This window comes from Coccidioides immitis (assembly GCF_000149335.2).
Source record: "Coccidioides immitis RS genomic scaffold supercont3.5, whole genome shotgun sequence".
NCBI lineage: Eukaryota > Fungi > Ascomycota > Eurotiomycetes > Onygenales > Onygenaceae > Coccidioides > Coccidioides immitis.
In genome coordinates, this window is record NW_004504307.1 from 1,018,832 (window position 1) to 1,042,012 (window position 23,181).

The window sequence follows — 23,181 nt, forward strand, 5'->3', positions numbered from 1 at the left end:
TCTGCGGTCGCGGCTTTTGCTGCGCACCTTTTTCGGGCAGTTTGTTTAGTTGCTTATGTTATCAGATGCCAAGGCGGGGTCAGGATCCTGCGCTAGACCCATTTCGTCCCGGAACGGAACTATCTTAATCCTCTATAACCATCACGTGGCAAGGATTTACGGAGATATAGATATTCCGAACAGGGTATGCCCCGATGCGGCCTAGCGTGCTTCCCCGGATCTGCCGCGCTGCTCCGCCCAAAAGCTTTTTATGTACATTTTCACTTCTGCTGCGCTTCTGCACAACCACCGCCGCCGAACCCACCGACCACCGCAGCGCCCGGCTAAACAGTCCCAACCTTCTCCTCCTCCACCAACCTCCGCTATCTCTTTTTAACCCCCCTCAACCTTGCTCAGGTACAAACTCGCACCTCACACCCTATACTCACAGATAGTTCCTTAGACTCCCCGAGATACACCCTCTCCTTCGTTCCCCTTTTTCTCTGTCATAGCCGGCTTATTTCCACAGACCCTTTTTTTTGCTTTTTTCTTTTCTCTTTTTTTTTTTTTTTTTTTTTCTTTTCCATTATTATATATAGCCTTGGAGGGGGTAACAGGGTTCTCTCCTCTGCTCCAGTATTTTGGCCACGCATTTACAATATTTTTCAGATGTGGTACCTGTGGATGGTCGCGTAATGACATATCTACATCATTAGTTAGTGAAAAGACCTGTTTTTGGACAGTATACTATATACACGCAGATCATATATATGTGATCAGTACTGCTCCCCCCCCTTTCGTCTCATCTTGTCCTGTGCATTAACTGTGCCCTGCTTTGCCGCCCTCTATATAGCTATCGTTAGTATTCAATGCTTCTGAAAACAAGTCATCAGCTGCCGTCGTTGCAGTTGCCTTCACTCTGTTCTTTGAAGACAATAGAGCTAATCAAGAGTATTGTACAAGGTCCCATCAGTCATTCACTGCTGCTCGCTTAGTCGCCAGCCGTGCCTGTTCATCCGCCCTACTTGGGCGGATGTGTTCGAACGATGTTTCTTCACCTTCACACAAAAGCACATCTTCCACCTTTGTTGACGTGTTCAAGATAGCATCAGCTCTCCCAAGACCTTTCTCGCCCGCGCATCCTGAGCTCCAGCTGCAGCCGACAATGGAGGGCCGTCGCGGGAGCCGCTTCGGCCTGGACTCCTTGCATCGAGGCAGCATCGCTGCAGACGTCCTTGAACCTCCGAATTTCGAGACCCTCCTTCGAAACATCAACCGCGACCAGCCAGTCTCCGGTGCTGTCGATGAAGCCGAACGCGCCGCCCGTCACCTGCACAGCTTCGGTGCCGACCAGGCCATAGCCATCTGGGATGCCGCGAGCTACCTGCTAGACCATGCCTCCGCCGATGCAAGAAAGGCCGGCTCAAACCTCCTCGAGACCATCTGTGGACGTCAAGACCTCTCACTCTCCGCTCGCCGAGACCTATACACTTCCATGTCCCGTCCCTGCTCCCCCGATCTCATACCCTCGCGAGTCAGGGCCCTGGTGGCGCTGGCAGACCACGGCAGAAAGATAGACTTTTCCGACGATTCTGCACTCCCAACAGTCGTGCCGTGGATCGTTCCTCTTTATGACTCCCTTGCGTCAACTCGGGCTAAAAACAAAAAGCTGGGAAAACCGTATAACTCATCAACTCCAGAAGAAGCAGCCTTTGGCGATTTGTTCCAGCTAATCGTCGATATTGTCACCTTACAGCGTCAATCGCCGGCCGCAGCTGATGTTGAGTCACTCCTCGAAAACCTTTTTGTCGTGTGCAAAAGCACGCATGTGACCGGAGATATAAAGCACTCTCTTGCCGTCTTCGACGCAATCATCTCGAGCATCACCGTCCCGTCATCAAGCTTTAGCGCTCTATTAGACGTCCTGTGCAGCATCCATGCCTCGATCAAGTCTCTAGCCGGCCCCACGTCGCGCGTTGTCCGTAATCTCGCCAAGTCGAAGAGCCAGAAAGAGATGGTGGGCTTACTGCACGCATTCCTCCTCGAGACTCCGGTCGGGCCCGATCGCAATCTGAATGTGACTCGCGGCGCAGTCGACATTTTCAGAGACCTAGTCGCCGGGTACGGCCAGGAAGGCATGCCAAGCCTCTCGTTCGATCTCCTCATCAGCTCCCTGCAGCACGCCACGAACAAGAACGATGGCCGCATCGACACCGACATCCTCGAAGTTTGCCTGAATATGCTGCAGGGTGACTATTTGGACGTCGCACTTCAATACAACTGGACCAACTTTGTCCTCGTTATCCTCACTTCTGCCAGACGAGTCATCAACCCCCGCCCTCAGTCTACCGACACGGCCTCTTCGAAAGCCAACACCTCCGATGACGTGAAGTCTAATATATCCGCTCATATCACTCGCATCGCTTCCTCTATGGAAGCCACCTGGCCAAGACTCGGCGGAAACCAGAAGATAGACGTTTTGCATCTGTTTATGAAGGTCCATATGCAATTAACCCCCAGTCAGGCAGAGTTGGCGCTGCGATTGCTCAGTGTGCAGAAACTCTGTCACATCGGATGTACTGACTGGATCCCCACATCATGGGAGCTGATGCACAACTTCATCCTTGCCCGCGATAAAACGCCAGAAGTTCGCATTTTGGCCCTAGACATCTACAAAGATGCGTATCGTACTGAAGATGCTTCGTCGATATTCGACGCAGAAGGGTTTACGGATGCCCTACTGCACAACTTTGAAGAGGAAACATCTGCAACCTTCCTCCGAGAACTAGTCTCTTTCCTTGTGACGGTAGCCCTCAGCTGTGATGAGCAACTGTTCAAGCGGCTCATAGACGTCTTGACCTTGCAAATGAAAGCCGATGAGATCAAAGAAGACCTTTCGCCAACTTCCGTGTCATCGCATCCAGTATCCCATTCCATTCCTCTGACGAACGTTCTCCTACCTTCTCTGTCAAACGTGTCCTGCCTCGGCTTAGTGCGAATATTCTTAAGATCTCTAGTGGGCCACCCGTCGATCAATCCATCTCTCGTTTTTGAAAAATTGATCGATATTGCGCGGTCACCACAACGTCCATGCGATGCACGGCTATCTGCTCTAAAAGTCCTTTTCAGAATCCGGTGTGACTCTGCAGGAGCCATATATGTAATCCCAACAGTTGACAGCAGCTTTCTGATCAACGTTCTGTCTCGTACCATCGATGTGACCTCGCGACAAAGCGTAACGGAGGACTCGTCGAGCGACCGAAAGCCGAGGAACGACAGCCAAAGCGGTAGACTATCACTTAAAGAACCTTCTTCTGGTCCTTTGGTTTCGGATACCCCACGTGCGGCGAGCGAGAGCCGTGCAGTAAAGTGGAATTCTCCAGTGTGGATCGGAGACGAGAGCAACAGTCTGCCCGAGGAGCCGCTCGATGACCCTAGCGATCGTACTTTTGCATTTTTACCAAGCTCTACGGACGAGCAGAGCGAACAAAGCCCTCGAATTCTCCTCCCAGTCAACTTTTGGGTCGAAACGGTCATCGCGCTTCTTCAACGAGAGAAAAACTGGGACATATACAGCTATGTTCTTGCTTACTTGGCGGCACAGCTTATGAACAGGGAACTTTTCCGCAACTCGATGCCCCAGATCAAGCTCCTTCGAAGCGTTCTATGTGAGCAAATCAAAAATGAAAGCTTTCAGGAACCTCATGGTTGGACTGGTGTAAAGAAAGGCGATATCGCTGTTTGCATCTTTGCGGCTCTCACGAGACTCATTGGTTTCCACCAGCATTTTGCGAAGAGCGAGCAGGATGAGACGGTTCGTACATTTATGCTTGGAATTGGGTCCTGGGAGGCTACCGCTCGTGGCTGCATCCATGCACTCGCCGTTTGCTGTCACGAAACTCCGCTCTCGGTAACTAAGTCCCTGCACGCGATCCTTGACAAAATGTCGAAAGTCATGACACGAATGCATATTGCAGCCCATATCTTGGAATTTCTTGCTCTACTCGCACGCCTGCCGGATGTGTATGTGAATTTGAGAGATGAGGAGATTCGCACAGTATTTGGGATCTGTCTCCGGTATATCGAATCGTCGAGAGAGCAGCGGTACAAAGCCATGGACCCTTTGGCCACGCGGTCTGCTTCTCTTCCAACGCGACTCAGTGGCGGCGCGAAAGAAACCGCATCCACTCCTGGAGCCTCTGGGGCGTCTGCTGTCGATGCGAATACTTCCGATGATCTATCGAGATACGTCTACCATCTAACATACCATGTCATGGTATTTTGGTTCCTGTCACTCAAGCTACAGGATAGATCCAATCATATCAGTTGGATAATAAAACGTCTCGTCTTCACCGATGAAGCGGGGAAAGAAGTCATTGAAGAGCAGAGCCAGGTTTTTATGGACTTTATGCAAAGAGTGGTATTTTCAGACCTTGGTGATACTATTCCATTCGAGCGATTCCCACCGTCAGACAGCGATGGGCCAGTGTCCAAAAGGACTTGGATTGTGGGAATGAGTATCGTCACGGTTGAAACAGCTGGTGCCTCCGGCCTGAGTCAGATAACAAAAAGACAAGCTTCTGGCACAACCTATGCTTCTTACCAGCAACGTACAGCCCCCGTTTTACCGCACCAGATTCCGGTTAGCGCGTCGCCACATTCCATCACCGATGAGCAAACCACGCGGATCTTGCCTTCGCACATCCTCCTTCAGTTGACGACTTCTGCATTTCCCACCCCTGTGGTGACGCAGCCTCTTCCACTTCCCGACGACGATTTCACTCGACGGGCAATCAGCACTTTCGACAGGAACGACATTGTGGACGGACACAAAGTTGGTGTGATCTACATTGACCAAGGTCAAACTGAAGAGGCCCAGATTCTCGCCAACACGTCTGGGAGCAGCGATTATGAATTCTTCCTTGGCGGGTTAGGGGCAAAGGTGTCGCTCGAGAACGCGAAGTTCAACACCCAGGGACTGCAACACGGGACTGACGGCGAATACACTTATGCGTGGCGCGACCGAGTGACTGAAATCGTTTATCACATTCCGACAATGATGCCCACAGATTTAGCAGCGGATCCATATTGCGTGAAGAAGAAGATGCATATTGGCAATGATTTTGTCAATATCATTTTCAATCGATCCAACAAAGAAGTTGCCTTTGACACCATTCTCACGCAATTCAACTTCGTCAATGTCGTCATCTCCCCAGTTTGCCGGGTGTCTCCCAAAGAAGTACCCATTCACTCAATTGAAGATTTCTATCAAAGCTTCTACATCGTTAAAGTTGTCAGCAAACCAGGATTCCCGGAACTCTCACCAGCTGCTATGCCCAAAGTGATATCAGGAAAGAACCTCGCTGCGTTTGTTCGCCTCATCGCGCTCAACGCCTCCGCCTTCTCTCTCGTCTCCAGCCGCGGCGGCGAACACGTCTCATCCTGGCAGAACCGACTCCGCGAAATCCGCCGTCTTCGAGACCGCGCCTTCGACGCGTCGGTCGGAAGTTCAGATGCAACCGTCGAAACTGTCTACGTTCCGCACCGACGCCATACGAAAGCGGCAGCCGTCCAGGTCGAAGAAACTCCACCGGCACAGGGCCTCCGGGCCAATTTCGGCGCAGAACGGAACCTCTACATCGATAACAATGTTTTTCAAAATTTGGACTTCTCACGTTGGAGCAACAGCCGTCCATAACGCCTTTTTTTTTTCCCTATTTTGTATCCAAGTTGTAATTCTCTCTGGATCTAATGTCCCTGCTTCATGGCTATGTAGTTAACTGTCCCCCTCGCCCCCACAGTGTTTTACCCCCAACATGGCATTCCTCACGAGTTTCATCTTTGTTCATACCCCCCATCCGTTCCTCGAAAAGTTTAGTTATTGCCCCCTTTTTTTTTTTTGTGCCTCTTTTCTCTTTATTTGCCAAATTTGCATTTTAACTACCCTGTACCTACACACTTCCGCGTGCGTATATTATATATGTACTCTCCGTATGTACTCCGTACTTCCCGCATCTCTATCTCGAGAAAGACAAACAAATATTTCTCTTTCTCACAACGACAATAGGGGTTAGGGTTCGCAATCAGTTCCCGTCCCGTTCACATGTTTTATACCACTCATACAGAATACGCAAATACGAAAATGAGAGACAGAGCGAAATGCCCTTCAACCCAGTCGGCCAGAGCATTTTGAAATGATGATATTATGTAGTTGATTTGATGACAACATTCCTTCCCCGTGGACCTTTTTCTAGTATGGCGTGTGTAGCTGGCGGATTGTATACATGCTAGGTTAACTTTTAATGCCCTTCTTGCCCGGAGATATACTACTACTCTCAAGTTCCTGTGTCGAGGGGTTTCCGCCAATGAAATCCTAGCCCATCTAGATCCCTAAACACAAGCCCTTATCGTACTAACTTTGCGATGCAGCTTTTGCGTGCAGATAGGGACTATTACCTTTGCATGGTTCCGGGAGCAAGCATTAATCAACCCCTGCACAACCCTCCAAATCTTTATCCCTCTCATGTTGTGCAGAAGAGAACAATCTCCTCTTAGCTTTGCGCATCGCTCCCAGCGACACCACTCTTTACATTTGCCAGAAGAACGGTCTCGTAGTATAGTTTTCTAGTTGTCTGACTAACCTTCTAATACATGAGAAAAACAGGGACTATCAGCTCGCTATATGGTTGTAAGGATAAGTTGATGTTTTATTAATTAGTCGAAAATTTAACAAAACCGAGGGGAAAAAACACCGTTAAATAGTGGCACCAGCAATTTCCATGAAACTCTCCTTGATAAAAAAAAATAAGATAAGGAATAAACAACTAAACAGATACCAGCGAAGGCCACATGATACAGAAGCAGTAGTTGAAAAAAAAAAAAAAAAGGATTCAAATTCGAGGGCAGCAAAGCAAAAAGCAACCAGTTCAATAAATACCATCTGATTAACACCCTTCCCTCAACCAACGCCAGGCATCCCAAAACTAAGCTGAAGGGGAAAGGTAAAAATAAAAGAAAATATTCAGTAGAATCTTTTCCCTGCCGTACCACCCTGTATGTTGCATAAACGGGCCGATGATAGCAATCAAAATAATAATATCTTTTGGGCTCTCTTTTTTGTCTCTCTTTTTTTTTTTTTAAAGTTTTTTGTCTTTTTGCCGAAGATCCTCCTCCATACCATAGCAATAAATAGTTCGCTGGAAGGAAAGAGAGGACTATGAATGTGCAAGGAACAAAGGGGGAAAAAAAGAATCAACAAAGGAAATGCACACACCAACACCTCAAATGTCACAGCACAAGCCTGGAGTAGCTGAGGCATAAAAACAGACCGATGCGCCGAGAGATCCCATCGAGGATTAAAAAGGGAAAAAAGGTTATTAAACAAATATGGCCAGAGAGAAACAGTCGGAAAGATTTTGGGGAATGATATGGGATTTAGCCGGTTGAAATCCCGCATTGGGTAAAAAGCCCGACAGCCATGTGAATTAGGTAGGCATATATTTTTGCCCATCATCAACCGCCCAAATTAGTCGTATATGTGCGTCTGGTAGCGCTGTTGTACTTGTGGACAGGGTTAATTTTTTGCAAAATTTTTATCAAGAGTATATGTACTCAACTGATCGTCAAAGTCTTGAGCCTATTAAATCAATAATGGTATGTGGCATGTAAGAAAAAGCCTCGGAAACGTGACAGAGGAGTAAAAAAAAAGGAGCCCTAAGAATGGGGCCAGTGTTGTGAACTGGAATTCTTTAGGCTGATCGCGAAGAATGTGTGCTGGGTGCTGGGGCCGATTTGCTCTCAGCAATATCTGCTGGGTCGATGCTCGTATTGGTGCTTGAGGCAGTACTACCACGAGAGCTAGGAGTGCCTCCGGTAGATAGACCATTGTCCTCGTAAGATGAGTCGACTTCATTTCCACGACACAGGTGATTGCCCTCGGAAGCCGCCGAGGAAGTTGGGGGTGTCGGTTTGGCTAAGTGTTTCTCAATCGCCGCAATCTGCTTGCCGTGGCTATGTTTCTTCAGATGGGATAGCAGTGGAACAATTTTATCGACCAACGTTTGGTACTCATCTCCTTTCAAGACTTGGAGGACTTTCTCTGGGGGTTTATTAGTATTAAATTGTGGCAAGGAAAAAAGGGGAGGAAAAAGGAAGGAAAACGCCAGAACAAGGATACGTACGAATAACATAATTACCAAATTGATCCTTCATGAGCCCCTCCAGCGGCGATTCTCCCCTCTCGTTTGGAGTAGTAAATATACGCAAGATCTCCGAGCGATCATTTGGCCTACCAAATTCAAGGGTCTTCTCAACGACGTTGCTAGCAAACTTGTGCTTCGAAAACAAGACAAGTTGCGAAATCACAACGGCAATCATCTGGGATCTATCTCTCTCCCGCCCGTTTTCGATCACATGCTGAATCACATAGTTGCCAAACTGGTCTGGGATAAGGCTAGCACTGCATAGATGAAGTTCTCCAAGGATAGCGTCACGATCCGCTTCATTGCAATGTTCAAGCATCCGTTGAATGACCCGACAGCCGTAAGAATGCACCGCCCAGCGTTGAATTTGGCCACTGAAGTCGTTGATGATGAATTGAATGTGAGCCTGGGGCACTCGCTCGATGGCCTTCTGGATGACATGGTTGCCGTTTTGGTCCTTAACACACTTGATAACCTGGTTCTCCAGTTCTTTGACCATTGCAGCTTGTTGGTCGAGGAGCACATGCTCCAACGCCTAGTCAGAATTAGCGTCGTATGCGCATTTCACAGAAAAATTGCAGTCTCACCTTTTGCACGACCCGACATCCGTACATCTGGGTTGAAAGGTTTAGAATATGACCCATCATCTGCTGGGCCAATGCCTTCTTCTGTGCTTGGTTTCCGTGTTCAAAAAGCTTTTGGATGACATAGTTTCCAAACACATCCATCATGAGCTGTATAGCGTTGGGCTTGATCTCCTGGAAAACGCGCTCCTTTTCATCGCTGTTGGCAGTCTCCAGTTTCTGCTGGATAAATCGAGAGCCGTGCTGGTCACCGCTGAACTCGACAATATGGTTATAGATATCCTAAACGGAACATAAAATAAGCCTTCATCCACAATTCAATTGATTTATGTACGGTCGCATTGTAACCAACCTTGAGTTCATATCGCTTGTTTCCCTTATTGTTGGCTCTAAATTCTTCCAACAGAGGGCTGCGTAACGACTGCGAAGCATCTTGCTCACGGTACTGGTTCCGTGCAACAACAGTGGGAAGACCAGAGAACGTCGCCATCGCATATGGATTGCCAACCTGATTAATTTGGGCGGCATGATAACTCGAAAGACCGTATCCCTGAGCCTGCTGCAGAGCTCTGCGGCTCGAGATCGGACTCGCCGACTGAAGATATTCTTGCTGCTCATGCTGCAAGCTCCGTAGCTTCCTATCCAGAAGTTCCGTCTGCTCATCTGCAAGATGGCCGGCAAGCCGATTTCCCGGTGATATAACAAGGCGTGGGGCGGCTGGAGGTGTTCCGTTAGCGGAATAAAAGCCTTTGTTCGTATTTCTAACGTAGTCGTTCAGGGACGGAGAGCCCATGCCTCTCTCTCCATGGCGGGACCTGGGGATACTTTGGTACGCAGACATGTCCGAAAACGGTTCGGGGCTGTATGCTCTCAGAACAGAGCCAGACACTTCATCTCCAAAGGGAGATTTGAAATGCGGGACAGATCCGTCGAATGAGGGGCCCATGTAGGCCGAGCGGTGTGAGTTCGAGTGGGAATGAAGAACGTAGGAATTGCCTTCAAGGCCTAGTTTCGAGAATTCATGCGCGATGTCATAACGCGCTCGTGGCTCTCTGATATCGTTACCATCGGAATCCGAATGAAAGGAGGAATGTGACGAATGTGCAGGGCGCTGTGAAAACGAACTCATAGAATTACGGGACAGATGTGTGTAAGGTCCTGTAGACTTCCCAGCTAGGCCAACGTTGGCTGCTTGGAAAGGGCGAAACCCGAGTGAGCCATTAAGATTATCAGATGAACCCATATCGCTGTTAGTCAGAGGAAGTGTCGCTCCGCTTCCAAATCTGGCTCCAAGGTTGGAATTCTTGAATGCGGCGGGATTGATATTTCGTGGTGGGGTGTTATGGTCCATATATCCAGTAGATCCTGACGGTGTGCCCACAGAACTCACAGCAACCGACTGGGGATCAGATTGTGTAAAGAAAGCCCTCTGAGCTGACGATTTTACTGCAGTGCCTATGGCAGCTGGTCGAGAAGCGGAAAAGTAAGGAGGAGAAGAGTCCCTTGACTGGGCATCGATCCCCGGAGGAGTGAGTGAATGCCCATGCGAAGGGCTGACATTCCAAGGCATATTTGCCCGTCCATCCCACCCGTCGGATTCCGAGGTGGCCAGGAGGCAGCTGGAGCCGGATTTACCTTCCATCATCTCGTCGCTCATGCTTTTGGAGGCTGGTGGAAATGGCAAACGTTACTAATGACAGCCAACGTGAGGTTCATGTGAGGGAGGCATACCTCTAAAGTGTCCATTTTCCCTAGTGCCGTCCGAGAACGCGTCCGTGAGGTGGCCATTTCCCCAGACATCGTTTTTCCAACTCGCTTTTGCAGTCCCAAATGCACGGGACTGCCCTCCAACCTGACCACAATCCATGTCAATGTTTGCACATTTAGTCATATACGGCCGGGGGAGAAAGCAAAAGAAAAGGAAAGAGTAACAGGTTTTGAGACTTACTGCATGCACACTTGGAATATTTTCGAGTCCTGACGCCATCACCCAGGTATTCTTTTGTGTTCTGGAATGTGATAAATGGTAACTGTATATGCCGAAGCGTATATGTAAAGTATATTAACAAGGAATTTCGATCAGGAGTAGTATTTGCAGGATCTAGAGGAATGTATGTTGGAGTGAAATGCACAAAATTTCAATCAAAAAAAGAGGAGGTTTGAACTATGTTTGTTTGTTGTCAACCATGTGCATCAACGGGGGTGTGACCGACTGCCGATATAATATACCGTGGTGAAAGCTAGGTGATTGTACCGTTAGTTTTACAGTTCAATGAATGTCGAGGTTGCGCAATGGGAAGATGAAGTGTGTCAGATGTGCAACTGGAAAAGTGCACCGGCAAGAGGCGAGAGTATCCCTGGCAGACCTCACAGGCGAAGCCGGCCGGGCCCCAGTTTACAGCAATGAAGAATGTACGTTTCGGAAGCAGTAAAGGGAGGGGAAAAAGAAGGAAAAAGGTGAGGAATGCGTGAAAGGAAAGACAAACAAAAACAACAAAGATAGAGGAAGGTGAGGGAAAGGTGAAGGGAGCAAGAAGTCCGCGAAAGAAAAATTAAGAGTAGGGTATAAAGGATAGTAATATGGAGTCCTTAATAAGAGTAACGAAGACGGTCAAGAGGAGAGTGCGTGTGCATCCGGGGCAAGGAATGAACGATTGGATAAGGGGCCGACTTCGTTTGCCAGCGTGGTCGCGGCAGGCAGCCGTAAACAGGACAGGAATTCAAACGTTGAGCGAAGCCGAAACTTACCCTCCGTGCATGACCTTGAGGATCGCGACTAGGCTTAATGCGGGTATGGAGAGTTCATCGGATATTGATGTGGGGAAGGAAATGCGAGAAGGGAGGGATTGCGGTGAGATGGGGCAAGCTCTATACGGAGTACGTGTTTGTTTTCCTTTTTTTTCTTTTTTCTATTATTTTCTTTTTGTTTGATCTTCTCTCTCTATTTGCAATGTAGCGTTGTGGGAAGAGATCGAAGGCAAACGCTTAGCAATGGTGAGGAACTGACCGTTGGATGCAGAATTAGGGATAGAGCTGCGATCAAGAGTGAGATGGGGGGGATGAAGCAGACGAGGGCGAATGGCGAGAGGTCGATAAATTTTCCTGGAGGGAGAGGTTCAAAGGTGGGGAGGGGAGAGGTCGGACCAGGAACAAAGACGGAGGGAAAAAGACGGGAGACGCATGAAACTCGTCACACTGACGGAAGCTTCATGACACAGCAGGATATTGCGGGAAGGTAACCTCTGGGGGTCTATTTTTGATCTCCTGACGACGGACACAGCACAGTCAGCAACTTGAAGGTGAAGACGACACGAGAGGGTGAAGGAGCGGACGGGGCTGGCAAGTTGGGTGACGAGGATTGGTAGGCTAAGCATGGACAGCTCAGAAAGAGTGGTACAGAGGTCAGAGATGAGGGCGTACAAAGAGATTCGTCGAGTGACAAGTCGGGCGGCATTCCCTGGATCCCTGGAGTTCAGATCCAGATTCCGTGCGATAACTGTACCGCAGAATATGCGGGTTACGGCGAGGTACACACGATGCGGAGAGGGGCGAGCAGCGGACGGTTGGGAGAAGCTGCAAGGTTCAGACAATGCAAGACGATAGACGGTGACGGGGGGGTTTTGAGCTGAAAGGGCAGTTGGGATGGTCCATACATACCTACAGTTGGGGTTGGGTGTGGAGGGAAGCTCGAGCGGTTTTTTCGAAGTTGCTTTTCACGGGAGCAGGAGGATTCTTGTCAGCCCAAGTGGCTGTCCTTGCTGGCGACTCGAGCACCTCTTTTTCCTTTTTTTTCCTTTTTTTTCTTTTTTTTTTTTTTAAAACCTGGATTTGCTTTTTCCAGGTCAGCGTCGTCCTCCGCGCTGCGCGATCCTCGCAGAGTCCCTGTCCCAAGGGATCAAACGGTTGGATTACCGCTTCTGGAGCGGCTGCAAAACAAAAAAAACGGGGCCCTGGCCTTACATAAGCGCGCTAGCCAGCCACCGCAGTGGAAACTGGCTGGGCAGGCCCCAGTCGAGATACTGTACCAGGCTGATACGCCGCAGTACGCATCTGGACTGGGAAAATGTTCCGATCGCCGGGATCAGGAGGAGTCTATAGCTGTACGGAGTACGGAGTACACAGAAAGGTTCTACAGAAATGCACACACATCGCTCTAATCTGACGCTCAAGCAGGGTGAACGGCTGGCAGCTCCCGTCTCTGTCTTTGGCCCCGTCGACGACCACCGCGACAGACAGCAGCACTGGGACCTTCGAAGCCAGCTTGCTTGCCCCCAGTCCTCCCCGCTGTTACGGTAGGTACCTCTCCGTACTGGCCGCACGCACGATCTTCCCCCCCGGGGGGCGTTTTGAAACTTACCAGAGTACCAAGCCGGCAGGGACATAACGCGAGCTTAATCCACCCGAGCTGCCGGCGGCGGCCAATAAGCAGGCGGCCCTCGCGGAACACCGTCTTACGACGCCCGCAGCGGTCGTCACTCGCTGGCCTTCTGGCGACCTAGCCTCTTCCATTCATAACACGGGACGTACAGGCCTCAGTACCTCGCCGTACTAGTAACTTACGCTAGCTGAGTTTAAAAATATCCCGCCGAGCCAAGCTTCGAATAAGGTAAGGCGCCAGATCCACTCCCCAAACACCGGCAGATCATTTTAAGGCGTCATGACTCCACCTCTCTCTCTCTCTCTCTCTCTCTCTCTATCTCTCTCTGTGTGTGTGTCTCCTACGCCCTAACACTACTACTACTAGCAGTAATCTTCATCATGTATGTAGGTACGTCTGCAGCCGGCAATGCCGCTTCTTTCAACGTGGGATGGGTTGCCCTTCCAGAATCGCACTCACATTCACGCACCCATGCACTGGAACCGCACCTTTGAACGGTCGAAGGCACGTACAGTAGAAACAAACTCCAACTTCGCCGCCCCTCCACTTCGATGACCCAAAGACTGGGCCCGATCATTGACAATCCGGGGGGCGTTATTGAATCTTAAAACTCAAAAGTACCTTCAAGCTTGGCTTTCCGTTTGCCCCTAGAAGAAAAGAAACTCTTCCCAAGCTCTGATCTGTGGAGTAGTAACAGGATAACTTCTCGCCAACCGCCTTTGTGACGTCGGTACCCGACGCTCTACGGAGGAGCCTATCAACCAGATTTCCACTCAACGTTTGCTTCGAAGGCGGAGCAAGAAAGAAAACCAACAAAGCGTGGAGATATCGAAAAATAAATAAATAAATAAATAATAATAATAATAATAATAATAATAATAATAATAATAATAATAATAATAATAATAATAAAAGAAAAAAGACTACAAACAAACCTGCCCTGTTTCAAACATCACACTTGGAAGACATTATCTTGGCTACTCTTTTCTTTTGTTTTTCTGCATACAAAAGTCAGATGAAAACAGGAACCGACCGGGAAACACACCTCCATCTAAAGGCTACCAAAAAAAAAAAAAAAAAAAAAGAGGAAGAAGAAAGAAGAAAAAGGCGTAAGAGAACTTAGAAACAACATCCCACAAGATCATCACCGTCACTCACTCCACAGCCAGCCGAGGCTCTCACAGCAAACGCGCCCTGTTGCCATCTTGTGACAGGCCGCGGGTCGGCATAATCCTTCCCAACTTACCATGGTCGTGGGTGCCGGAGCCATCCGCTGCGAGCGGAAGCCAACGGACGACTCGCATAGCTCCTGTACAACGTTTCGTCGCTCAAGCCCGTCACGTCTTACTCAAGCATGTTCTTCCTGTCTCACAGGCCATGAGTAAGATCATCTCTAGCTTACTGGTCTCCTCCTATTGACGCCCCGGTACAGTGCTCTCTACTTTGTGTACTGTACATACACATGTAGTTAGAGGATCCACTCCGTACGGGAGTTACATCTGACAAAGGGAAGTAACCAGCAGCCGGTAGCTCCTCCGTAGCTCTTCCGTGGACCGCCCAGGGTTTTCTTTTTGTTTTGACTTTTTCCACGATCCGCTCCAGTATGTTGGAGAGCTCTTGTGGGTTTTTTGGAACAGCTAAACATAAGCTTATCGTACCACCAATTTGGGGTCGTCAGAATCTGGATCGAAACCTTGTTTGCTCAAGGCAACAGCAGCCAAAGAAATTATGTTGGGTTTGGCCTTTCCGTACCCCCTGTCAACCTGTGACGGAATCTTTCCTCGAGGCGCCCAGATTTCGTTGAGAATTTGGCTCTGCTACCTGATGATGATGATGATGACGATGCCGCAGGGACTCCGGTGCGACGGGATACCTAACTTTTTTTCCTATGTGGCAATCAGGACGTTGAGCACCTTGGAAGAAATCTCGAACACCGTGCACACTCAGTCCTTGGTCCTGCGATGAGGTGCTCGCGGCCCGAGAATGCTACCTATTAGATGCTATCATCGAGCAAGTGGAGGAGAGGTGAGGGAAAAAAAAAAATCTGTGAACTTCGGGGAATTGCGATGTCCACCTGAGCAAAAGATGTCATCCCCCAAGGCTGTCTCGCCGGGGCTTGCAGTTCTGCCGTTGGGAATTGGTTTGCTGCAAACAGCCGTTTTGTCCTACCTAGGCATGGAATTCTTCCGCTTCCCTCCGCTCGTCTCAGCCCTCCTCTGGTGTGCTCCTCACCTTGATTCGTGTCGGACACGCGGTTTCTGTTAGATTTATCCTGGGGAATTCGTTGGTGATCTGAGACATTGGCAGTCTGGAGGTCAATGTGGTGACGTGAAAAATCACATTTGTGCGGAGTACGGAGTAGACATCATAATTTTGGGGCCAGAGGTGGTCAGATGTCGTACAGCATTGCCGCCGTGCTCCTTTTTCTTTTTTCTTTTCTTTTTTTTTCTCCCTGATGAATGCGAGAGAGGTAGCTTTGCATCGACGAAAGGAGAAAAAGAAACGGGACCAGATCTGCGAGGTTTCCATTACTGTCGTGATGAGCGGCTGGGACTTTCTCTGAACCTTTCTCCGTTCGCTGGTTATCGACAGCTTCGAGGACCTCCAGACACGGGTCAGCCATTCTGATATTTCAAGAAATCGGAGCCTTTTTCATTCCCTTTGCGCTTCGTCTGTTTCACAATAATAATAATAATAAAAAAAAATATCGACCATGGCTGAGCTTGCAATGATTTTTTTCAAGTCTTCGATCGACAGCCACGTCTACTTGGTTGGATGCCTGGATTAAAATTGTGGCAGCCGCCGCCTGTGCGAGGACGATCCTCCGCGGCATGGGAAGGATGCGCCGCTGTGATCGGGAAGGACTTGGATATCCCCCATCATGTGGATGCCAGCTCATGGACAAGACCTGGCTTGGGACGAGTGAGAGGAAATGACGGCCGTCTTCGCACTGTGCCGTCTGTCCCCAACTGACTCGCTCACCGTTCACGTATGATGGATCGATCGTGCGCACACAAAGGAGCACAGCTCCCGTCGGCACGCACGCGCGCACACGCATCAATGGAGACGCATACATACGTGTAAAGTCGAGATGCAGGGGGAGCCAGAATGGGATCGACGCAGCGTGGCTCCGATTGGGTTCAAGTTCTTTGTAGAGACACCCACGGGAACATCCGGCTGCTGGACGAAAGGAGATGGAAACCCTTCGTGCTCTGTACAAAGGGGAAGAGTGTGTTGGAATAATCGCTCTCCGTCCGGGCTCCGGACCAACTTGGGGTATAAATAGTCGAGACATCGCCCTTCAGCCCAGCAGAGCCCCCCCTTCGCCCAGAGCAGCGAGCAATCGACCTCCGGTGATGATGACGATGATATTATTATTACTATTATTATTATTATTATTATTATTATTATGGTCTCTCTCGTAATAGTAGTCGGCGATGATGTATTGAATAATACATACTATACGATGTACTCCGTACCTGCCATCTGCTGCTGGCATTGCATTCCTTCCGGGTTGGGGTGGGGGCAAAAATGAGGAAAGGGGAGGGAGCACGTCTGGCTCCTTCTCCCTTTTTTTATTTTTTCTTCTTTTTTAGTTTTATTTCTTTTCCTTTTGGGAAGGGTGACATGGCTGGGATCCACCGCAATCCAGGCACGTCGCACAGCTTATTGGCTGGGTATCGAACCGTCCCATTTGGACCCACAGCCAATGAGATATATCCGTGGCTGAGTAGAGTGGCCGCCATTGGTCTGAGTGCTCCATCGTGGGCTGAAAGCGGGCAAGCGCTGTTTGCTCAACTGACGAGGCGGGAGAGTCTTGACCTGTTCCGGTAAAGACAACACACAGGGGGTGATCTCCTAGCCCGGGCGGCTGTGGGCTTTGCTCGCTTCTCCTCTTCTCGCTGCATTTCTCCCTCTCCTGCTTCTTCGTTCTCTGTCTCTCTCTTTCTCCTCGCACTTCCGCGACCGCAACCCCCCATCACCCACCAACCCGGCCTCCGTTCTCTCTTTCGCTCTCTCGCTCATCCAAAGCAGGTGTCGGCTCCATTCCTTTAGCTGTGTACCTTGCTGTCCATTCTTTCTATCATTTCAACAACTCTACATTCCTTGCCACCCCCCTCGCACGCACCCGCTCACGATCTCTCTCTTCAAACTTATTTGACGATAACTTGCATCATTTTCACACGACATCCTTTATTCCGCTGCATATGCATGCTTGATTGTTTCACAGCTCAGGAGTAGCAACTTCCTTTCGCTTAACCAGCCTACATCGACACCTTGATCCTTGACAACCGCGCCGCGCTCTATTCCGGCATCTTTAATCTTAGTAACTATCTCAAAATGATGGACTCATTACGCAAGCTAGTTCGGAGGGCCGACGGATCCAATGACGAGGAAACCGAACTCAGCTCCACCACCGTCAATCTTCTGATAACTTTGTTGGTGTTGGTCCTGTTGGGAATTACTTTGGTCGGCACCCTCCTTGTCCTCCGCAAGAAACGTCGCGCCGCGAAGAATGCCGGTCTACCCATGTACAACGAACATTCCAACGGCGCTGGACATCACCGTAAGCTCACCATCACCACGACTCCCTACGGCGGCAGGTCTGAGTCCGTCTACGTCATTGATGAGAAGAGAAATCTGGTCGACAACTCCTCTAGCCCACCCTCGAGCCCCGTTCCAGAGATTCGTATCACGTTCCCTGAAGAGGAAGATACGAATGGCACACGACGGCCAGGGAGTGTCGTCGTCGTGCGCATCGGCGAGAAGGGCGGCATCGGCTTGGAACCTTACACGGAGTCGTTGCCGCCATACCAGGCAAATAGCTCTGACAGGTTCCAGTCTCTCGACCTTGACCGGATGGGCGGATTGAAGGATAAATGCGACTCCAAGCAATATTCTTAGGGTCGCCCGCAGACTATCGTTCAATTCACCACTCCACTCTCTCTTCCGCACCTGCTCCTATGCCGTACACACCCTCACACCACTGCTACCTGACCCCCCCCCGAAGCGACCCACAATCTCAGGGATACCCATCTCACAGATATAAAAACACTGCTAATCCGCTGGCATATATTGCTACGCACTCTGTTGTCACTCGAAGACCAGGCATCGAAACTTACCAGTTGCGCCCAACTCCCGACTGGCTTCGATAGCTGCCTGTAAAGCCGTCACAATTCCACGTACCCTGCTATGTTCCTAGGGCTTGGAAAACACGACGTGACGTAATTTCGCTTATTGTTTTTATTCATTTCATTTTTATTTTCCTTTATCTTTTCTTTTCCCCATTGGGCTATCTTGTTGATAATGGATCCCGCTGTTTGATTGATGAATTGCGGCTTTCGGCACCGCCTTGGCTCTTCCTGTCCATTATTTTATTCCGTCATACGGATATATGCACTTCCAATTCGACTGTGCAGCCTTTTTTTTTTTTTTTTGGATCTTGATTGGTTGCATTATCAGCTGGACTTTGAAATTGCTTTGGGATATTTCCTGCGCCCCGTTGCGTCACGATGTTCTCAAGAGTACGGAGTATATACCTTCTTACCGCTTTGATAAACTGAAATTGTTCAAACTTGGTCGAACGTATCACGTTATAATTTCTATATCACTACCTCGTAAAAGATGTCCCACTAAAATTCCTTTTCAATTGGATCATTTTAAAGGCGGTATATGCTGAAAAGTTGTGAGGTTTTACGGCTGCTTGAATAGATGTAGTGAGTTTGGCCATCAAGGTTTGGTTTTGCAGAGCTTTAAGCCTTTTGCGGAGCTGCCACCGAGGACCTTCGACCTTCTGCCAACCTGCGCAACCAGCTCCGAAGCGCCATTCCTCGTCATCAACACTCATTCAATGGACACACTAACTTACTCCTCCCTCGTTCGCGAGTATTTGCTCTAAACTCCGAACTTCCTCGTTCACCCACCCCTGTCTCGCCTACAGACACGTCCTTCCCCCTCTCCTCCTCCCTTTACCCACTTACCAGAACACACGGAAACGATGAAACCCACCCGGCCCAAAGGTGGCGGTGAGAGCGCCACCGGAACCCTTGCGACAGGCCAATCCCCGAGCTCCGAATACCGCCAGATCAAAGCGCAATGGGCCAATGCGCAGCTCCTTGCAGAGGAAGAGGCGCGCAACGCGGCGCGGGCGCGGCAGCACTTCCGCCGCCGGACAAGGCCGGGGGCAGCGAGTGAAGAGGAATTGATGAAGGCTGTGAAGGATAGGGATGCGCAGAGGAATAAAGCGAAGGAGAAGGAGTTCACGATCATGCATAGCGGTGTTTTGGGGCTGTTGGCATGGGTACTGTGAGTATTTGGCTCCTTTTTTTCCCCCCCACCTCTTTTGGCGTTTACTCTTCGCCTTCTTGGTTCTGCGCTTCATCGGTAAATGGCTGATGGTGGAGATGATGGGATAGGTTTATACATTTAATTGGGATATTCTTTTTTACGAAGGGTTTCCTGCTTACCCGGTTAGTACTGAACACCAAGTCTGAGTGTGCGGTGCTCCCGTTTGATACGCCAGATGCCAATGTGCGTTCTACGTCGTCCGACGAGGGATGCTGGCACCCGAAGTCGTTTGATAAAGCCGTTATTGTCATCATCGATGCCCTTCGATACGACTTTACCGTTCCTTTCCGGCCTACCGTCGAGGGACAAGAACCCCATTTGTTCCACCATAACATTCCGGTGCTGTATGAGACCTCTGTCGAGAAGCCAAACAATGCATTCCTGCTCCCATTCATTGCGGACCCGCCCACTACGACCCTGCAGCGCCTCAAGGGCCTTACGACCGGGACACTACCCACGTTCATAGACGCGGGGTCTAACTTCGCTGGAACTGCTATTGATGAGGACAATTTGGTGGCTCAATTACGGAGCGTTGGTAAACGGGTTGTTCACTTGGGAGATGACACATGGCATGCGTTGTTCCCCGGCTATTTCGAGGAAGATCTTACGCATGCGTATGATTCGTTCAATGTCTGGGACCTGTTTACCGTCGACAATGGAGTGACGGAACACATCTTCCCACTCTTACACACTGAGAATGCGACCAAGTGGGATGTGGTTTTTGGGCACTATTTGGGCGTTGACCATGCTGGACATCGATACGGACCCGACCACGCGGCTATGGCTGCAAAACTGAAGGAGATGGACGGAGTAATACGACAACTCATGGAGAGTATCGACGATAACACTTTGCTCGTCGTAATGGGTGACCACGGAATGGATTCTAAAGGAGACCATGGCGGCGAATCGGACGATGAAGTCGAAGCAACTCTCTGGATGTATTCTAAGAAAAAGCTCTTCGGCCGCATGGGTAGCGACTCCATGGAACCCCCCAGAACAGCAAAGGAACGCCCTGTTCCCCAAATCGACATCGTTCCGACACTATCTTTGCTACTTGGGCTTCCGATCCCGTTTAACAACCTTGGATCGCCTATTGAAGAAGCCTTCGCTGGCCCTGACGGCAAGGACTTGAGAAATCTGGTCGCTGTTAACAGACTTGCTTCTGCTCAGATCGAGCGGTACCAACGCGAATATGCAAATGCTCGAGGAATGGATCAGAGCCATACTTCGGGCCCGTTGTCGTTATGGTCCCAGGCTGAGGATGGATGGAGATCGATTGAAAGAACTAGAAACAAAGACCCAGCTGCCCTCCGCAAGATCTATGATTCTTATCGTGAGTACCAGAGAGACACGTTAAACGTCTGTCGGGCTCTCTGGGCTAGGTTTGATGTCCCGAGTATGATTCTGGGGATTGGAATCCTGGTCGCTGGTATTGCGGTCCTGGCATTTTATGCTCGGGCTATTCGGGGCGATCGAACAGATATTACTTTCCCAACGCTGAAAAACATTGCCGCTGCGACTGCAGTTGGTGCTGCAGGGGGGATAGGATCAAGTACAATGGCTCTTTTGCAGATGCCACTAATTGAAGGTGGAGCATTAGGGGCCGCAGTTGGGGGGATTCTTGCATCTCTGTCAACTGTGCTTTGGATTCCAAACAGAATTTCGTCACCGTTGCCGCACTCCTTATGGAGTTGGTTGGCCGTTCTTTTCACCGTTGCTCAGTCTGTGGGATTCGCTTCCAACTCCTACACCATCTGGGAAGACCAGATCCTATTCTTCTTTCTCACCACGTTTGGTGTTTTGGCCGCAATTTCTTCTTTGAGACAAAAGGCAAAAGAGGACAGAATACTTGGCTTATATCATTCTATCATATTCGTTGCTCTGGGAAAAGTAGCATCCCTCTCGCGGCTTTGCCGAGAAGAGCAGATGCCCTTCTGCAAGTCGACGTATTACGTCTCCGCCACATCCTCAACATCGGCACCATGGCAGCTCTTAATCCCATTTGCCCTATCGCTCGTCCTTCCTTCGGTCATTCGATCCTACTATCAAGGAACGAAATCCTACGAAGGCTCTGCCATCTTTTGGATAGGATTCGCTTTCCGAATAGGATTACTCCTGGTAGCTACGTACTGGATGCTAGATGCGGCTGATGATGGCAACTGGCTTGTTATTAAGTCCAGTACGATTAAGTCAATCAAGGTCATCCTGGCTCAAATCATCCTTGCTATTGCATTTGCCGCTGGGACCACAACATTTGCCTGGGCGAAACCGTGCGTTAGTATTGCTATGACACCGAGTATCCAGTCTAACGCCAAAGCATCTGTGACAATTCTTGGATACGCTAATATTTATGGAACCCGCTTCTTTATCCTTGTTGTGAACTTCGCCCTCGCCATCATTCTCTTACAGAAGCCAATGGGTGGAGGCACAATTGCGCTTCAGCTCTGGCAGATTCTCTCTCTGCTCGAAATTCTCGACACCAACGGTCTTACGACGAGCAATTCGGCCATCGGACCCGTTATGCTAGCCATCCTCGGTTCTTTCCATTTCTTCACAACCGGCCACCAGGCCACGCTCAGCAGCATCCAGTGGGAAAGCGCATTTATCCCGCTCAACTCTGTCCGATATCCCTGGTCCCCCATCATCATCGTCTTTAATACCTTTGGCGCTCAGATTCTTTCCGCGGTCGCTACCCCGCTGACGGCTTTGTGGAAGCGGCCCATCGATTCACGTGGCCCGCAGGTGGTCGATGGGGTGACGAAAAGGCCCGAGAACTCCACCAGGCGCCTTCTGGCGGACGTTGCCCAAGCAGCCACTACGCATATTTTATACTATGCGACCATCAATCTAGCCACGACGATGTGGGCCGGATGGCTAAGACGGCATCTCATGCTCTATAGAATCTTCTGTCCGAGATTTATGATGGGAGCCGCGTTGCTTATTGTCGTGGATATTGTCGTGCTGTGTTTCGCTGTTGGCGGAGTGAAGTGGAGCACGATTAGTGTCAGCGATGTATTTGGCTGGGGATAAAGTCCGCCCAGATGGAGGACAGATTTGACTCCGGGGGGGCGATTGGGATAGAAGAAGCAATCTGCTAATACTATATACTCCTTACAAGGATATTTATTTTGGGAAGGATGCTTTGAAGGATTCTTGGATTGGCCCTGACTGGTCTTCCTTATATTGCTGCAAATTAGATGTGTGTACTCCGTATATATGGTTGCTTCACCCAGGTGTATAACTAAAATTTATTTTCTTCATCACTTTCACACTTTGATCGAATAATTTCCTATGGCAATCCCCTTAGTCTCCGTGTTTCTCTCTCACGGTGAAGTCACCGAAACGTAATCCTGAGTAAGCACGGACTTATATTCTCCCGAAGCCGATTCCATCCAAGATATTACGTGAGATTCCCGGTTTGCCTTTGAGCATCGGTTCAAGCGAAACAGCGGCACTCAAGGAGGCTTGACAACAGCTCTCTAGTCACGGTTTATTGCCTCTTATGCCTGGATATTGTTGTATTATATCCATTGAAACATACTCTCAGAACACACTTCCGTTTTTGGTCCCAAAACAAACGCGATAACCGCCCCGAGCACATCGCGGCTACAGATCATATCCTGCCACTTGGTTACTTTTGCCCTGAGCATTACTGGACTATAAGCGAAAAAAAGGAGGGGGGAGAAAGGAT

The 23,181-nt window shown here is 49.5% G+C and overlaps 7 protein-coding genes across 7 annotated transcripts; 4 read left to right on the forward strand and 3 right to left on the reverse strand.

Annotated features, from left to right (window-relative positions):
• The first annotated feature begins 856 nt into the window (after positions 1–856).
• CIMG_10214 (GTPase activating protein) lies at positions 857–6,122 on the forward strand. Its single transcript, XM_001239191.2, has one exon. It carries the CDS (start codon positions 1,145–1,147, stop codon positions 5,675–5,677), a length of 4,533 nt encoding a protein of 1,510 aa, XP_001239192.1. The 5' UTR covers positions 857–1,144; the 3' UTR covers positions 5,678–6,122.
• A 539-nt stretch (positions 6,123–6,661) lies between these two features.
• On the reverse strand, positions 6,662–10,751 carry CIMG_10215 (mRNA binding protein Pumilio 2; the record flags this gene model as incomplete). Its single annotated transcript, XM_001239192.2, has 6 exons — positions 6,662–8,077; positions 8,160–8,715; positions 8,768–9,046; positions 9,117–10,432; positions 10,496–10,616; positions 10,713–10,751. The coding sequence occupies 6 exons, from the start codon at positions 10,749–10,751 to the stop codon at positions 7,728–7,730; spliced, it is 2,661 nt and encodes an 886-aa protein (XP_001239193.2). The 3' UTR covers positions 6,662–7,727.
• Positions 10,752–11,040: 289 nt separating this feature from the next.
• CIMG_10216 (uncharacterized protein) lies at positions 11,041–12,129 on the forward strand (the record flags this gene model as incomplete). Its single annotated transcript, XM_001239193.2, has 5 exons — positions 11,041–11,176; positions 11,372–11,467; positions 11,545–11,641; positions 11,790–11,999; positions 12,045–12,129. The coding sequence occupies 5 exons, from the start codon at positions 11,041–11,043 to the stop codon at positions 12,127–12,129; spliced, it is 624 nt and encodes a 207-aa protein (XP_001239194.2).
• Positions 12,130–12,579: 450 nt separating this feature from the next.
• CIMG_13556 (uncharacterized protein) lies at positions 12,580–13,273 on the reverse strand (the record flags this gene model as incomplete). Its single annotated transcript, XM_004444669.1, has 5 exons — positions 12,580–12,586; positions 12,725–12,856; positions 12,912–13,048; positions 13,122–13,169; positions 13,220–13,273. 5 exons carry the CDS (start codon positions 13,271–13,273, stop codon positions 12,580–12,582), a joined length of 378 nt encoding a protein of 125 aa, XP_004444726.1.
• Positions 13,274–14,292: 1,019 nt separating this feature from the next.
• CIMG_13557 (uncharacterized protein) lies at positions 14,293–15,443 on the reverse strand (the record flags this gene model as incomplete). Its single annotated transcript, XM_004444670.1, has 7 exons — positions 14,293–14,336; positions 14,389–14,451; positions 14,491–14,554; positions 14,631–14,779; positions 14,895–14,956; positions 15,086–15,132; positions 15,375–15,443. The coding sequence occupies 7 exons, from the start codon at positions 15,441–15,443 to the stop codon at positions 14,293–14,295; spliced, it is 498 nt and encodes a 165-aa protein (XP_004444727.1).
• Positions 15,444–17,483: 2,040 nt separating this feature from the next.
• Positions 17,484–18,748, forward strand: CIMG_10217 (uncharacterized protein; the record flags this gene model as incomplete). The annotated part of the gene is made up of 1 exon (XM_001239194.2): positions 17,484–18,748. The coding sequence occupies one exon, from the start codon at positions 17,484–17,486 to the stop codon at positions 18,045–18,047; it is 564 nt and encodes a 187-aa protein (XP_001239195.1). The 3' UTR covers positions 18,048–18,748.
• A 392-nt stretch (positions 18,749–19,140) lies between these two features.
• On the forward strand, positions 19,141–22,759 carry CIMG_10218 (phosphoethanolamine transferase class O; the record flags this gene model as incomplete). Its single annotated transcript, XM_001239195.2, has 2 exons — positions 19,141–19,448; positions 19,559–22,759. 2 exons carry the CDS (start codon positions 19,141–19,143, stop codon positions 22,518–22,520), a joined length of 3,270 nt encoding a protein of 1,089 aa, XP_001239196.1. The 3' UTR covers positions 22,521–22,759.
• Between the last annotated feature and the right edge of the window lie 422 nt (positions 22,760–23,181).